At 39.5% G+C, this 19166-nt stretch overlaps 1 protein-coding gene across 2 annotated transcripts in view; it reads left to right on the top strand.

Annotated features, from left to right (window-relative positions):
• LOC106069390 (uncharacterized) overlaps nt 1–19166 on the top strand; it is a 56326-nt gene that overhangs the window by 26454 nt on the left and 10706 nt on the right. For both annotated transcript variants that reach the window (XM_013229045.2, XM_013229044.2), the window contains exon 3: nt 14592–14859. In XM_013229045.2, coding sequence (XP_013084499.2) covers nt 14592–14859 — 268 coding nt within the window. The remainder of the gene's footprint in view (nt 1–14591; nt 14860–19166) is intronic.

Genomic DNA, 19166 nt, shown 5'->3' with positions numbered 1-19166 from the left:
TTGGTTAAACACGTTTCAAAACCTGGCCATTTCTGATGGCTCACCCCGAATTTTCCAAAAAAGGCCAAGACCTCACCCCACTCTACTCAGGAGTTGTTTTTTTGTTTGTTTGTTTTTTTGTGTGCTAAATACATTCGATCTTTCCGATTACATACCACTGACTTTGTTAGTTTTTTTTTCTTTCATTAAAAAATAGTGTATTCAGTTGAGCGTAAAATTGTACATAAAAACACTAAAGTTTTTAATTGTTTGTTAGAAGGAGTCGAGCATTGAGTTCTCAGTCCTGAGCAAGAAAAAGGAATTGAGATCCATCTCCGAAGTCCTCAACTTTGATAAGAGGTGGACACTGTCTACCCCCAGGGCGTTGGTCCTCTCGTGAATTGTGTGCAGTACAGTCTGACACGGCGACAGATAGTTTATCCCCCCCATTAAAATACAAATGTTGAAAGCATTTTGCCACTTTTGTAGTCCAAGTGTGGTGAGAAAAAAAAACTGTTATGGCGCCTCTCTACCCCTCCCTCCACCCTCTGTAGACAATCCACTCCCCTATTTAGAACTGAAATAAAATTCCTTTATTTAACCAAAAAGAAAAAAAAACGAGAATTGAATACTTAAATATAGGTAAGTTTTTTTTTGGTCAAATTTGAATACTGCAGGCGTGTGGGTTGATTTTAAAAGGATAAAGATGGCGCTTAGATCCCTAGGGAGTTGTGAGCGTGGAGGAGGAGGGGGTAAGTCTATTGACAGTCAATATGTGCTCTCGCCCCCCCTCCCCCCCCCCCTTCTGTCTCACCGAGTGTTGACTTTATTAAGTATTTTAAATAGCTCTCCCGTCTACTCCTGTTACCAGGGAGTCAACACAAGGTAGGATTCAAGGCGACGAGAAGTGGTCCGAGGGCCCTACGCGAGAAAGGGGCGCGGTGCGCCAGTTATCTACGCATTGTGTGTGTACACAGGGGCCCGCAGAGCGATTAGGGTAGGGAGCTTTATCGCCCACCCCCACACACTTTATCCCACTTTAAAACAACCCCCCTTTCCTTCCCTAGTCCTAGTCTTCACGTACAGTCCGACAGCCAATGACTAAAGATAACGTTAATTATGAAACAATAATATAAGATAAATATTATAAAGATCAGACGTAACAAATAAACTATAACGATTCAGGACAATGTTATGAGGTGAGGCTCAACACAATAACGATACCGCCATATTATAACAATAATATTATAATATTGTACATATTGAGTGATAATAATACATGGTAAACATTATTAGATCAAACATTGGACAGACTAATCAAGTCGTGGGTACACTTTGCATACTTCCGGTGAGATGTACTAATGAGAAGAACCAGAATACATTCACATTTATTATTGTTGCTCTATCCGGTGTTCAAACTAAAGGGAGCTTTGATAAACAAATTTTTTTTTAAAGTTATTTATTTATTTTAAATTTAGCACTTTCGTTTAAAGCCAAAAAAAAATTAATAATTTAGGTGTTTTTAAAACTAGTCTTTCCCCTCTTTGATTTATCTTAAAAACAAATGGGCAACTAACTCGTGCTAATAAAGTAGATTTCATACAAAGTTCATCTGGCCGCATAGGAATATTGTTAAAACTAGAGTTCAACTAATTTGTACATTATACTGCTATGAAGTTAAATTTAGCGTCCTTGACATGTTTAGTTTATCGTGAAACTCTCCAATGGTATGATCAATCGTTGTATAAACGACCACGCACGTAATAACTGAAGAACAATGGCCGCCGAACCCAAACCGTGCCTAAGCATTTAAATGGTCTACCCACAAGGCCATCAAATGTTTCCTTGGTTTTCAAAGTAAAATTTTAAAAAGTGATTTTGAAAATAGTCTCTGTGGAGCGATGTAACACCTATATTATTGTTATATTGTTGTTATATTATTGTTATACTATTGTTATGTTATTGTTATATTATTGTTATACTATTGTTATATTGTTGTTATATTATTGTTATATTATTGTTATATTCTCTTGATGTTACTTTAGGAACAAAAAAAAGGGGGGGGGCTCTAAGGGAACATATTGAAAGTATATTGTTTACCTTGTTCTGCACCTCTTACGCCCTAAAGAGGGTGGTGGGCGTCGCAAGAGAATTCACAAGACAATGGCTCTTCATTTAGGAAGAAATGGGGAACATGGCTGGTGTTGTTCTTTGTGGGAGTGGGGGTGAGGGCGGAAAAAATGGAAACAGAATGCGCGCAGCGGTTTTGTTTCTCATTGAGTGCCGCAAGAGGGTGTTAATGTCGCACTAGAGGACTCACCTTGACACCTGTCCGGATGCGGCATCAAGTCGTAGGCAGACGTAGGAGCTGGACCTCCTCCTTCTCCGCGTGCTAGTCGTGGGGCGGATTGAGGGGGAAAGGAAAAAGATGGGAGAGGTGTGGGGAGAGAGAGGACATAATGAGCTCCCCCAGTTTACAGACTTTTCTCACTTCGCCTTTTCAGTGCCAACGACTCTCCCATTCAAGTGTCAGTGCCGATCCTGGCTTTAACGATCTGTTGGCATTGGCAGTTGTTTTCGACACCCGTAGCAGGGGCGTCCCCAAGAAACAATCGGCTCCAGCCACAATTTGTGATCATTAAAAAAAAAACACAACACAAAACAAAGTTCTAACTTTCCTAAATTCTTCTCCCCCATTCCCCAGTAGCCTCCCCCCCCCCCCTATTTAAATGCTTCTTTAACACATTTTATTCCCTCTGTAAAATCGCCCCAGAAACTTTTACAACCGGGGCGCCTATATAATTCAAGGCGGCTTGGATCATGCCATGTCACTCAATGCTGGATATTGGTGTCGTGTGGAACCCTATTCGCTCCGGCTCCAAAAAATCTCGCCCCGATTACACGCTTTACCTTGCAAGTATATTTGTTAATCCAATATTTCCAATAGGACTTCAATGTTTGCTAATTAATGCTTAATTAGCACACGGGACAGCTTTGGACAAAAAAGGAAGAGCTAAATAGCATGTGACTTTATTGGACAGCAATTCATTATTTTTACTAATGTTTGAAAAAAAACGTATTTTATAATAGTACATACCGCTACACACGGAGCGACGTTGAAATGTTAGCTACAATTAAATTTTTTTTTATTAATATTTTTTATGGTTATTAGAATTTGCATACATTGAGAAAGACACCAGCGCGTTGGAAAAATAACTGCTTTGGTAGATATATAATTATTTATGTTAAAGTCACATCTAGGAGTATTCCCAATATCAATCGACTGTTCTTATTAATCGATCATTAGAGTGAATTATTTAAATAGCTTCAACAGCAAGAGTGAATATCGCGAGAGCAGGTTTATTAGTTTCCACAATAAGTAAAGTGAGCAATTCGCACTCCGTAAAGAAGTTTACAGTCTTGGCGCCAATTCACCTTTCCAACAGGAAGTATAAAATGTCGACAGACACCAAAAATATTCTTCCATATATCCTCCGAGTACTTCGATTTTTGTGAATGCAAGGAGATACCAATGTTCGTACTTTTATACATACATATTAAACATAAATGAACAGAAGCACCAGGGACCAGGTTTTTAAATGAGAAAGTAGTATGTATGTATGTATCATCATTTGTTTCAGCACCCAGCTTCACTTCTATATCGTCCTTTTATAGCAGGTGTTTTGTGACGAATGGTGCATTGTGCCAAAAGGCGTTGTAGAGATATCATTGGTGACGCACAAATTAGGTGACAAAAGGCATATCTGATTATAATTTTATAATTATGTTTACGGAATCGCGCACACACACACACAGACCAACACGTAGACCCAACACGTAGACCCACACACCGTGAGTGGCTGTTTTTTTTGTTTTTTTTTTATTGTCGTTTGATTTTCAAAACGAGAAACTGGCTGACTGACTGACTGACTGACTGCTCTCAGAAACCAGATTCGATTGTAACGGGACATTTATGAAGGGTGAGGGGGAAACGTGTAGGGTGGAGGGGCGGGGGAAGCGCTCTGATCTACGACGTCACTGCAAAGGGAACCTACCCAAAAAGATTGCGTTGACACACACGCCCGAAGCAGACGCATACTGTCTGGTCTCCTGACGCCGAGTTTCTCTCCAACGGATAGCAACGCCAGTGGGCCCTCGGAATTTTTCGAAGTTTGCCGAGATCTGTACTTTAAGGGGATGAATAGAAAAGCGTTTTTATAAAGACTAAATCAACTACTCTCTTGACTTTTTCTCCCCCCCTCTCCCCCCCCCCTTTTTTCTCCCTCTTCCCCTTTTCTCCCTCTCTAATCAGACACTAACCCTGCATCATTCACTTTCAACGCATTATGGGGAAAAAAAAACCCACAGAAAAAACTTGCACCCTTGTCATCTCTGAAGTAGTTCGGGCCACCCGCCCTCAACAGCAACTTTTTTTTGCACGCCCCCCCTCCCCGCCCTTTTTTTTTTTTCAGTGGCCGCCGCCAAAAAGAGAGGTGATGCAGACGGCAATCGGTTCCATAATGGTATATTTTGGTACACACAGACGTCGTGCCGTCTGCATTGCGCTACCTGTCACCCTTCTCGAAGGTGACAGCAGATTGCGACTCCAGGTTTTCGCCGCCAACAGTCCGTTGGTGACAGTCCCCCCCCCCCCTTTTTTTCCTTTTTTTTTCTTTCTGATTGTCCTACGTCTGGTCTAGGTTTCAATATTTGCTTTCTCAGCTTTTGATGTACCCCCCCCCCGATTCCTCCCCTGCCTCCCCTTTCACTTTCCAAAACGTAAAAAAAAAAGGGGGGAGGATTGACGTCCAGATAATAAGAGGATTTGTGATCTAGTTTAAACTCTGTCTGATTGAGTCTTTGTTTGAATTGTTTAATCCAATGATCTCCGTGGATGTATGGATATCTAGGAGATTCAATTCTATATTTAGGTGCCAGGATTTTTTATTGATCTAGTCCGCTTATAAGAACATAAGATTGGTATTCCTTTTTTTAAAGGAAAAAAAAAAATTAACTTTGACATCATTTAAAACGATTTCATCCTGGCCTAAGAGTAATATATATATATATATATATAATTAAAATATTTGTAAAAAGATTTAAAAACATTTTTTACAATACCTCTTATAGACTTGCAATCTATTCGTAGTTGGAACCTAAAATCTGCCTGGGTGGGGTGTGGACACGGATCTCGAAAACGGCTCTAATGAATTCCCTAGAAATATATTTTCATGTATATTTATTGGCCACCCTGGGAAAACTCTTGTTTGGCCGCTATAACTTTTCAAAATAAATTTGGCCAGAAAACAGTGGGAATTCTCGCATGTATTCAATAAAGAGTGGAACAAATGGACGGATATTCAAGAACATTTTACGCACTGACATATGTAAAAACCATTAGCTGGACTGCTAGAATTAATTTATTATAACGTACTTATACAATTAAGTAATAAATAAAACCAATAATATTACTAGATCCAGTAGTCAAGTGTAGACTACCGTCTTTTAATGTTTTTAAGTCAGGACCTATATCAACAAACTAGAATTGTATATACTCACAAGTAGAATTTTTCACGGGCGTTATATTTTTTTTTTCGGAGGGTTAGGGTTAAAAAGTATGTTTATTGTTATTTATCATTTATTCATTGTAATGTATACATATCATGATCATAAAGAAGGAATCGTTTTAAATTTTTTATTTATTTTTTGTAATTAAACCTTCCTTCCCTATTGTTTTTAAATAATAAATATAAACATTTATTTTACATTTTTAAGACTAAAAAATTACGGAGAATTTAGTCGCAATACAACCGGAATAGACAACATGAAATCTTAGTTTAACATTTTTTTCCAAATCATTAAAGTTTTATGTTTGACAGAAGAAAAAACTAAAAAATAAAAAATTGTAAAATGTTTTCAATCCAACATTTTCTACATCTAAAAGTATTCTAAATCGACCAATTCAGTCGTCAAAGGTTTTTGTATGCCCAAATCTTTTTGTATCTGCAAGATGCGTCTCAAAATATCATAAAACAACCGCCCCCCCCCCCTCCTTTTTTCCCCCCTTCTAAAGTCAGAGCGGCGACAGGGTCTCAAGTGTAACAGTACTTGAACCGTCTCCATTTTGTTTGACATTCATCAAATAGACGGGCAATAATTTTTCTCCTTTTAACATTACTCTATTCTTTTGCAAAGGGCTTTTAACAATTTGAATATAGAAATGTGGAAGTGTCGGCCCCGTTGACTGAGGGATGGTACCTGCGTCGAGGAATTTGTTTTGGTTTTGAAACAACTTTGTAGAATCTGCTTTTTTTTTTTTTTGTTTTGAAGTGCGGGGAGGGTGGAGAGCTAGATATCACAAGTTGGCGCCTAGGAGTTTTGGTTCCAGTCTCGAGAGGCTAAGGCAATCGGATCACTCTTGACAAAACGAGGACATGACGGAGAGGATCTGACATGTATTCTCCTCGTTTTTTTTTGTTGTTTTTTTGTGTGAAGGATCCCGGAGAAAGAGGAATGTCGCGACTATCATGACATTGTGCTGGGGGGTGGGGGGGGGGGCGGGGGCGGTTAAAAGTGCGATAAAAAGAAATTAACTGATAATTGAGGTTTTATGGTGAAACTACATTTAGTTGACAGCTTCATGAAAATGTCTGTGGTAGAGATGAAAAAAAAACGGGGGGGGGGGGGGGGGAGGTGGAGATCACATCAGTTGCCCCTCATAAAGGATAAAAAAAACAACTGGTGGGGATTCCCAAATTTTGATTATGTAAAGGGGCAATATCTGAGCGGACTATTTATTTATGTTTTGAAATAAGTAGCTCGTGGAGAGACTTTGTAAACAGTATGTAGAGACTGATGTCTTAGCATAGCATGACGTTTAAAAGTAAGAGTTTATCTAATAAAATGACATCACCGATTTCACTTAACGATTGTCTATGTTAGCGAGCCTAAATAATGACAATTCATGATAAAATTATAGTAGTGTCTCAATTAACCAGGAAGTGCTGCCCGCGGTATGGTCTCACTTATACTGTGTAAAATGTACATCAAAAAGCGTTTCAAGTTTGATACTATGTGTGCGTACTAGGAATCAACTTTAATCCAAAATTTAAAAAAATAAATAGTATATAAATTCAGCTAAAACTAATATGAATTTCTTTTAATATTTTCACACTCTCTATTTTTTTTTTCAAATTGAATCATTAAATAAATAAATAAATTTACATTTTCACACCGAAAAGATTTTGAAGGTAAAAAAGACAAATGGAAAAAAGAAGACAATTTTAAATACTTAGTTTACATTATTAATTTAGTTACTTTTGGTTTCGACCATAAACCCCTTGGCAAATAATACTAATGATGGGGGTACTGGCCTGTAAGGCTAACTTGTCGTATTTGATTAGGATAACGCGTTTGATTCAGTGAACTCTTGTCTGCAGACTTGACACTTGGCGGCACCTATCGTATGCCCTCTCAGTTTGCCCCTTGTTACCTACACCATTTCCCCCCCCCTCCCGCCTTTTTTTTTTTTTTTGCCCGCCTCTCTTGAATTTCCAGCGGCAGTTCTCCAGACCTGTTATCAGTGGCGTAGCTTTGAAATTTGTCATCATTTGGGGTCCCGGGAAGCTTAACCCCTACATTTTGCGTAATATTTAATGTAAAAAAACCCCACTCATTTGGGGGGCTCCCTTAAGTGGGGTCCGGTGGGATTTTCAAATACTTTCTCATTCTCCTCCACCTTCACTATCTATACCGTTGCCGGTTATGAATATCTGGTTCTTATTCTGTGAATGAAATGTTCTAATCAATTTGAGAATGGGTTTTGATAAATGCATATCCGTAAACGTTTCTTTAAAAAAAAAAACCCACATTTCCTCCCCCCTTTCTTTTAAGTTTGTCGAGATCAAACGATATAACAGTCGACTTAAGTAAATCAGTTTTATTTACTGCGGGCCGATGTTCACAAAATATGGCGGCGGAGTTCTGGAACCGTTAGTCTTTGTAATAGTCCTGATCAAAAGGGGAAAGAAAAATAGCGGGAAAAAAAAAAGGGAAAGAGAAAAAAAAAGTTGGGACGCCAGTTTGTGAGTCTAGTCGAAGACAAGAGGGGGGGGGCACCGAGACAGTGTTTTAATAAAGTGGCGACCAAATGTAGTCTCAGGACAAGTGGTGCATTCCGGGTTAATTATTCTCCTCTTTATATCTCTTCGAGAGCTGCGTGTCATATTTGTGTCTAGACACAAGGCTGATGGCGGCACCATCGAAAAAGAATAGAGGGGGAGCATAGAGTGTGTGTGTGTGTGGGGGGGGGGGGTTGAAAACGGAGTTGCCTTCTGTCGAGCTGATTTGAAGATACGTACGTATGTATATAATGGAGACACTCAAACGAGGATAGAATTGAGGTGGGGGGGGGGGAACAGGGTCGACGAAGGTGAAAAGAAAGGGGCTAATGGCGCACGTGAACACAAAACACTCGAACACAAAATACCCAGATAAACACACAATACTCAGATCTACACTAAATATCCAGATAAAGACATAGTTAAGTGGTCAGGCGCTTCGACTTGAAACTAGTGGATCTCAAAGTTGAATCATGTCTTTTGTTAGATGCACCAGGAGTCCAGTTAGCTGTAAGGTTACCGCTGTTTCATTTATCCATTTTCTTTCTAATATATGTATATATATATATATATTGCACTATAGTAATTGCACTTTATATGTATACATAGTAATACATACAAAAGAAAAAGAAAGACCTGAATTTTTGCCTCATTTTAACTCATTTATTTCCACCATGCCTACATCAGTCAATGATCGTAAAAATGTTGTATACAGTAAAGAGTTAAAAAAATAAATACTATGTGTGTCATTGGCTTCTTCGTTTACGATACCTTTTTCTTATTTTCCCCCCAAGTCTACGATTAATATACATACTTTGTATTCCTGTTCCCCGGTTCAGCTGAAAATAGTTTCTATTTATCCTGGTTTGCATAGCTCGTTTCATTTCTTTACCCGGAATCTTTTTTTAAATCACAATGTACATCTTCTCGCCTTTCGCAACACTTTCTCCGCGTTCGTCTGAGGTCGCTTCTGGATCTCCTTCCGACTGGCAGACGTCAGAATATATACGTTCGGAAATTGAACATAACGAGGCGTCTAGGATAAGATGGGGTCGGCCGTTGAGATGCTCTAGTTATTGGAGATAGTGCGCAAGATAGTGTCGAGTTTCGCTAGCTTACGGGAGACGAAACAAACAAACAAAAAGAATGAAATAAAACACATTACCTGTAGGCGAGACCTTTTGCTTTATTTTATTAGCGGTAATAGTACTCTACAGAAATGTTATAGTACAGATTATGGAGAATTAAATTGATTTTTTGTGGTTCCGGTTTATCTAAACTTGGTGATTTTTTTTTCTATACATTATTAATCTATTTCTGTCGTGGTATAGGTATTTAACATTTTGCATAAATGATTATTATTAAATTAATAAGGGTTTTATAAATAATGTTTATTATAAGGCATTGGCATTCGCTTGTGGGATGGCAATATTCCAAACTCTCGGCCTTGACTTACATATTGTCACATAGATGTGACGTAGATTCATGACGCATCAACATCATCGACTGGAACATCATCCACTTGAACATCATCGACTGGAACATCATCCACTTGAACATAATCGGCTGGAACATCATCCACTTGAACATCATCGACTGAAACATCATCCACTTGAACATCATCGAATGGAACATCATCCACTTGAACATCATCGACTGGAACATCATCCACTTGAACATCATCGACTGGAACATCATCCACTTCAACTACATCGACTGGAACATCATCCACTTGAACATCATCGACTGGAACATCATCCACTTGAACATCATCGAATGGAACATCATCCACTTGAACATCATCGACTGGAACATCATCCACTTGAACATAATCGACTGGAACATCATCCACTTGAACATCATCGACTGGAACATCATCCACTTGAACATCATCGACTGGAACATCATCCACTTGAACATCATCGACTGGAACATCATCAACTTGAACATAATCGGCTGGAACATCATCCACTTGAACATCATCGACTGGAACATCATCCACTTGAACATCATTGACTGGAACATCATCCACTTGAACATCATCGACTGGAACATCATCCACTTGAACATCATCGACTGGAACATCATCCACTTGAACATCATCGACTGGAACATCATCCACTTGAACATAATCGGCTGGAACATCATCCACTTGAACATCATCGACTGGAACATCATCCACTTGAACATCATCGAATGGAACATCCTCCACTAGAACATCAACTGGAACATTATCAACTTGAACATCATCGACTGGAACATCATCCACTTGAACATCATCGACTGGAACATCATCCACTTGAACATCATCGACTGGAACATCATCCACTTGAACATCATCGACTGGAACATCATCCACTTGAACATAATCGGCTGGAACATCATCCACTTGAACATAATCGACTGGAACATCATCCACTTGAACATCATCGAATGGAACATCATCCACTTGAACATCATCGACTGGAACATCATCCACTTGAACATAATCGACTGGAACATCATCCACTTGAACATCATCGACTGGAACATCATCCACTTGAACATCATCGACTGGAACATCATCCACTTGAACATCATCGACTGGAACATCATCCACTTGAACATCATCGACTGGAACATCATCCACTAGAACATCATCGACTGGAACATCATCCACTAGAACATCAACTGGAACATTATCAACTTGAACATCATCGACTGGAACATCATCCACTTGAACATCATCGACTGGAACATCATCCACTTGAACATCATCGACTGGAACATCATCCACTTGAACATCATCGACTGGAACATCATCCACTTGAACATAATCGGCTGGAACATCATCCACTTGAACATAATCGACTGGAACATCATCCACTTGAACATCATCGAATGGAACATCATCCACTTGAACATCATCGACTGGAACATCATCCACTTGAACATCATCGACTGGAACATCATCCACTTGAACATCATCGACTGGAACATCATCCACTTGAACATAATCGGCTGGAACATCATCCACTTGAACATCATCGACTGAAACATCATCCACTTGAACATCATCGAATGGAACATCATCCACTTGAACATCATCGACTGGAACATCATCCACTTGAACATCATCGACTGGAACATCATCCACTTCAACTACATCGACTGGAACATCATCCACTTGAACATCATCGACTGGAACATCATCCACTTGAACATCATCGAATGGAACATCATCCACTTGAACATCATCGACTGGAACATCATCCACTTGAACATAATCGACTGGAACATCATCCACTTGAACATCATCGACTGGAACATCATCCACTTGAACATCATCGACTGGAACATCATCCACTTGAACATCATCGACTGGAACATCATCAACTTGAACATAATCGGCTGGAACATCATCCACTTGAACATCATCGACTGGAACATCATCCACTAGAACATCATCGACTGGAACATCATCCACTTGAACATCATTGACTGGAACATCATCCACTTGAACATCATCGACTGGAACATCATCCACTTGAACATCATCGACTGGAACATCATCCACTTGAACATCATCGACTGGAACATCATCCACTTGAACATAATCGGCTGGAACATCATCCACTTGAACATCATCGACTGGAACATCATCCACTTGAACATCATCGAATGGAACATCCTCCACTAGAACATCAACTGGAACATTATCAACTTGAACATCATCGACTGGAACATCATCCACTTGAACATCATCGACTGGAACATCATCCACTTGAACATCATCGACTGGAACATCATCCACTTGAACATCATCGACTGGAACATCATCCACTTGAACATAATCGGCTGGAACATCATCAACTTGAACATAATCGACTGGAACATCATCCACTTGAACATCATCGAATGGAACATCATCCACTTGAACATAATCGGCTGGAACATCATCCACTTGAACATAATCGACTGGAACATCATCCACTTGAACATCATCGACTGGAACATCATCCACTTGAACATCATCGACTGGAACATCATCCACTTGAAGATCATCGACTGGAACATCATCCACTTGAACATAATCGGCTGGAACATCATCCACTTGAACATCATCGACTGGAACATCATCCACTAGAACATCAACTGGAACATTATCAACTTGAACATCATCGACTGGAACATCATCCACTTGAACATCATCGACTGGAACATCATCCACTTGAACATCATCGACTGGAACATCATCCACTTGAACATCATCGACTGGAACATCATCCACTTGAACATAATCGGCTGGAACATCATCCACTTGAACATAATCGACTGGAACATCATCCACTTGAACATCATCGACTGGAACATCATCCACTTGAACATCATCGAATGGAACATCATCCACTTGAACATCATCGACTGGAACATCATCCACTTGAACATCATCGACTGGAACATCATCCACTTGAACATCATCGACTGGAACATCATCCACTTGAACATAATCGGCTGGAACATCATCCACTTGAACATAATCGACTGGAACATCATCCACTTGAACATCATCGACTGGAACATCATCCACTTGAACATCATCGAATGGAACATCATCCACTTGAACATCATCGACTGGAACATCATCCACTTGAACATCATCGACTGGAACATCATCCACTTGAACATAATCGGCTGGAACATCATCCACTTGAACATCATCGACTGGAACATCATCCACTTGAACATCATCGAATGGAACATCATCCACTTGAACATCATCGACTGGAACATCATCCACTTGAACATCATCGACTGGAACATCATCCACTTGAACATCATCGACTGGAACATCATCCACTAAACATTAAACAATTGAAAAAAACATTCACTGACTACATTCTCTATTAACACTCTACGCGAAGAGATTTTTTTTTTCAAAGCTTCTTTTTTACTGCCTTACATTTCTGTTCTTGGAAAAACACAATTATTTTTGAAAAAGTCTAAATTTGGTCTTTTTTTTTCTTCTCTCCTGTCTCTAACAATGTCGTCTAACTCCGATTATGACAGATGGGTCGTGCTCTAGTTTCTCCTTGTAGCGCAGTGTCGGATATCTGATATTTTCAAGTGTATTATTTTGTGAGAGGGCGAGTGAGTGTGGAGTGGGGAGCTGATATTAGGGTGTAAGGAAGAGGGAGGGGGTGCGGTGGAAATAAGTGGCGTCAGTTCTTTGCTTCACATTTAGTTGGCCATTAATTGTGAACGTAGCGAGGAGGACAGGCCAGAGTGCAGACATACATGTACACACTCACACACAAGCTATCTCACAGACACTCATATACTGAAAGCAGATCATTCGGCGCGCGTGTTAAACTGGAAAGGCGAGTAGAATCGTGCAACAAGAATTAGCAGTGATACCTCATAAACTATGTCAAAGACTATTTATCCGCCCTTGCTTCAATAGAGACTATTTTTTGAGAATAGTAAAAGTAATAATAGTAAATATAAATATATGTTGGGCATGAGGCCGTTCAGAAATGTCTGGCTTTACGGCTGAAAAATTCTTACAGCGAGAGGATTGATAAATCTCAGTTGATATTGTATTGAACTGTGTGTGCCTTTATGCTTAGAGCCAGGATTTGAACCCAGTTGGCTCATTTTAATGCTTTTAGGCAAACATAATAAATGAACATTTTAAACAGCTGTTCTTATTTTGCCAAACTTTTAAAAGTAATTTCCCACTCTGGCTCTTTTAATTAAGTAGGCTACTTACTGTAAGCTATTAAAAATAATAATTTTGATTTTCTAGTCTGCTGCAAGGGGGTAGAAGGGAATGTGAAGTAATATTCTTGGGAATACAGGAATCCATAGCATGCACTGGAAATATCAGTACTAATTTCTAGAGGTCGCGGTGGCTAAGAGGTCTTGGGTTCGAATCTCGATGGAGAATGGGATTTTGAATTTCGGGATTTTTTAAGCGCCCCCGTGTCCATCCAACTTTATTTTGGGGAAAGTTAAGTCGGTCGGTAGCTGTGCTGGCCACATGATACCCTGCTCGTCAACCGTAGGCCGAAGAAACAAATGTCTCTAACATCATCTGAACTATTGATCGCAAGTTCTGAAAAAGGAATTTTTGTTTTTTATAGTACTTCCGGCAGTAAACCAGGTTGGTATAAAGAGCGCCAAACGAGTGTTTACCAATCGTCCCACTGATGGCGTGCGTGGATGCTACAAATTGTTGTCTGTCCAAATGCTGCTAATGTGAGGTTTAACCCCACGACATTTGGCTCCATGTTCTGGTGCTCATCGTCTCGCTGTCTGGCACATCACACGACTTTAAATTTTTCCATCGAATCAGTTTTTTACCTCGTGACACATGTCTGACACTCCAGCCTGCCCTGACATTTAGATGTCATACTTGCATGTCATTAGTGTCTCGTTTTACTCATGTTTAATGCCAACTGATTGCTGACATGGATTTGACTAAGATTTTTTTTCTTCTCTTTCTTGCAGGCGAATATTTCCAGCATACAAAGTCCGGCTGTCCGGCTTGGACAAGAAATCCAAATATTTCCTTCTTATGGACATCATGGCGGTGGACGATTGCCGGTACAAGTTCCACAACGGCAAGTGGACAGTGGCCGGCAAAGCCGACCCGGAGATGCCCAGGCGATGTTACATCCATCCGGACTCCCCGTGCACGGGTGAGCAGTGGATGCAGAAGGTGGTCAGTTTCCACAAGCTCAAACTGACCAACAACATCTCGGACAAGAATGGCTATGTAAGTAGATAATGCGTTAGCTTGGCATTGATCAGTGCAGATATTTGAACGTGTTAAGGAAGTATTCCACTTTTCAGAAGCTAATCTGCCTAACCCTGATCCTACGGCGCAAATAGATTTCTTATTAGACGTACTATTTATGAATACTGATTTGTGGACTCTTAGGCCTCTAAATGTCTGTGATTTAAAATATATTCTTGCTTTAGATAAGGCGAAAGAGTTTTCAATCTCTACATTTGTCAATTTTAACATTGAAAACAAAATCTACAGCTGTTAAAGCAGAGGGTTTTTGGGTTTCTGGGGGCTGGGATTTCATACTGGATATTTTGAATCCCCTCCAGTGTTAAGTGAAGTATCTCTTTTTTTTTAATGTGGTACGTAGTTAAACCTGGTTCTGGACACGTGATAGCTTCGTTAACTATTTGGCAGAACTAACAGATGAACTGACACATAACCCCATGTTTTAACATTAGTTTTAAATAGTATGGATTATATATAGCGATACAGTGTACATCGTGACAGTATGAACACGTTGACTTTAATAATATGGTATGATACTAATCAATGAACTCTTACACTTAAAATAAGTCTCTTTATTCTCTAACTGAATAATTGTGACTTCTATTCGTAACGTCACAAGGGTAAGTCTTAAATATCAAGTCTACTTTGGATAATGAAAGGCTTTTAATATATTGTGTCAAAAATGGATTTTCTTTAAACTAAAGGAGTCGTACGACTATTTCTCTCTTTGTCTATTGCTTCCCTTTATTTTATTTTATTTTTTTACATTTTTAATCTCCCCTCGCAAACTCAATTTCAATCGTAGCAAACTAAAATTTATCATTCACGTTGTCTTTGGGATATCTCTTTAATGCGATAAACAATAAGCCTACTTTAAGTAAATAAAAAGCGCCCCGCTATTGTCACCTCCATTCGGTCTACGCCTACGTACGTTTTCGCATCATTCCGTCTCACGCAGTGCACAAGATATGCATCAATAGCACCGTGCACTGAATGGCACAATCTGCTTATGCACTTTACGCTCTGATTGCTTCATTCTTCGTGGTATCATTGAAACACACACACACACACACACGTTTTTTCTAGCTTCTTCCAAATTTGTTTGATTGTCTTCTCCTCCCCAATGTCCAGCCCACTCGATGATGCGCTCACGTGAAAGGCTTTCTTTGAAACTGTTTCACATTTCGTTTGCCTGTCCCATACCTCGTAGATTATGGATAGATTATCTGAAAGACTTACACCTACGGGCAAATGTTACGCTCGAATTCCAATGTAGGTCATCGATGACCCCCCCCCTCCCCAACTTCTTGGATAATGCTCTTTTCTTTCAACTGAACACCAATGTTATAAGTTTATTTATGCCACTTGTTAGGGGTAAGAGAGTACATTTAAATTTTAGACATGCTCACTTGAGCTCAGAAACATTAGAAACACTCACGTGACACACGGAATTCTGACGTTTAAGGCAGAGGGCACGAAGGTCATTATGCTATCGTCTGCTGTAGAGTAAACTTCGTTCTAGAGATGTAGACTAGCAGCTTCTTAATGCTGGAGCCATCTCTTCTTGAAATCACGTTATGAGGCCAGGACGATAAAACCGTCATCTATCAAAATAAATATTAATTAATTATGATCATCCTTTTCTGTGACCGTGATATTAGAAGTCCATCTGTATTTGGAGAACATTAGACCACAGCAACAGAATAAAATATAAAGAAATGCAATACAATGTAACATTTAGAGCTGGATACATACAGGGGAGCATGGTATTGTTAACCAAAGTGGACACACTGGGAAGAATACATCAACAAGTCATTTTCTACCAATCGTTGCGCTGGAGGTTTAAGGAGGGGGGGGGAGAGGTTAGGGGCAATCCATACACTTTTAAAAAAAAAAAATCGCTGCTACGTACTTTGGTTCAAAATACAACTTGATAAAATATTCTGGGTGGCATAATAAAGCCTCAGCCTCGGGCCTCACCCTCACGCTCCAAGAAATTCAAGTCAAAATGTTTTTTTGTATATTTTTTTTTAATTATTATTGTTGTTGGGACCCAAAAGGGTAGGGGGGAGGGAGTTGGGGGCGCTAAGACTGACACATTCTAGCAAGGTAAGTAGCGAAATTATCAACGTTGTTTCGCCCCACCGCCCGCGGCGCCTTTAATGCCTCTCTTTGAGCGTGAGGTAGGATTTAACTTTTAGCCTCATGCGATTCACTCTTTGAAGAGGAGTTTTTAGAGGGTGTCGGCTAAAGAGATGGGTTTGGGGCGCATCGTAAAAAATACAAAGAATAAAAAAAGAAGTGAGATGCGAGTGGGGGCCTTGTTGTGGCGTATTCTCCAAAAGGGTGTTAAGATGAGGGCTTAGCCATCGAAGATGTCTATCTCTCCCTGATCCGACATCCTGGGGCGCGGTTGGGGGGACTAAAAAAATAGTCGCGGGGAGAGAATGGTGTCTGCGTCTGACGGGGAGTCTTAGAATAGACATTTAACATAGGGCGTGCGAAGAACAAAGTAAACATAAACCTTGCTTTTTAAGCCTCAAAATGTATTTCTGATGTTCGTTTATTTTGTACTTCTTACCTTTAAGAGATAAATAATTGTATCAGGGGAAAATAATTTTGGTTCAAAAGTAAAATTTAAGACACATTTAGTTGTGTTAAAAAAGACTGCTAGTATCCTTGTAGTAGGCCCATGTAATTTAACACCCGACTCTCAAATTGACATATGTTCTATAGATCCAAATACAGACTTCTTCCTTTTGGAGCTCCAATAATGATCCGTCGTTCCATCGTGTTGTCAGAAGTAAGAACGTTTGAAGCATATTTTTTTTAAAAATGAAAAAGTTATTATTAAATCTAAACCACTTCAGGAATTCGAACTTCTTGAAATATGCCGGAAATTGAATTGGAAAGGAGGTTGAGTGCATTGTTTCCTTTTGGTAGTAGCGTCAGTCTGACAGCTTGGTAGCCTTGCCAGATTAAAATTACATTTCGAAGCTAAATTCCATTGTTGTTAGAAATTAATCTAAATCTAGATCTAATTTTATTCAAGTAAATATACAGTGCTCTACCTGTGTACAACACATTACATTGGAAGTATAACTTTAAAAAAAATAAAAAAAACTAATTTTGTATTACTTTGTTTTTTAAACCAATAAAATATATTTTGGCTTTATCAAAAAAAGTACAATATATAGCTCTAACATTTAAAAAAATTATTTTATATAATTAACAAATTATACTGTTTTTTTTTTATTAACAAGGTACAAGGTCAGGTCGCCATATTGTGCGTACTCGTGACTTCCACGATCCTACCACCCCAAACAACGACTTATCACCCCATCCCCACACACACAACGACTTATCACCCCATCTCCACACACACAACGACTTATCACCCCATCCCCACACACACAACGACTTATCACCCCATCTTCACACACACAACGACTTATCACCCCATCTCCACACACACAACGACTTATCACCCCATCTCCACACACACAACGACTTATCACACCATCTCCACACAAACAACGACTTATCACCTCATCTCCACACAAACAACGACTTATCACCCCATCTCCACACAAACAACGACTTATCACCCCATCTCCACACACACAACGACTTATCACCCCATCTCCACACACACAACGACTTATCACACCATCTCCACACAAACAACGACTTATCACCTCATCTCCACACAAACAACGACTTATCACCCCATCTCCACACAAACAACGACTTATCACCCCATCTCCACACACACAACGACTTATCACCCCATCTCCACACACACAACGACTTATCACCCCATCTCAACACACACAACGACTTATCACCCCATCTCCACACAAACAACGACTTATCACCCCATCTCCACACACACAACGACTTATCACCCCATCTCCACACAAACAACGACTTATCACCCCATCTCCACACACACAACGACTTTTCACCCCATCTCCACACACACAACGACTTATCACCCCATCTCCACACAAACAAACACACACACACAGGACCTTTATAGAAATTAATAGACTAATACAATAAAACTAACGGCAACCTTGTTCAGAAAAAAAAAAAAAAGAACACAAGAGTTATAGAACTTGAAGTGGAGACATGAACTCCGGAAAGCGCTACTTCATGAAAACTTTCTTCAATTAAAATTGTATGATGGTCCAGTACATTCTTTACATTCAAAATGGATTCAAAGATTTCTTGATGCATGAATAATTTGTAAGCCAGACATAGATCTTTATGCCTTAATTGAA

Source organism: Biomphalaria glabrata, chromosome 12 (assembly GCF_947242115.1).
Source record: "Biomphalaria glabrata chromosome 12, xgBioGlab47.1, whole genome shotgun sequence".
NCBI lineage: Eukaryota > Metazoa > Mollusca > Gastropoda > Planorbidae > Biomphalaria > Biomphalaria glabrata.
This window is presented reverse-complemented; position numbering and strand designations above follow the sequence as displayed.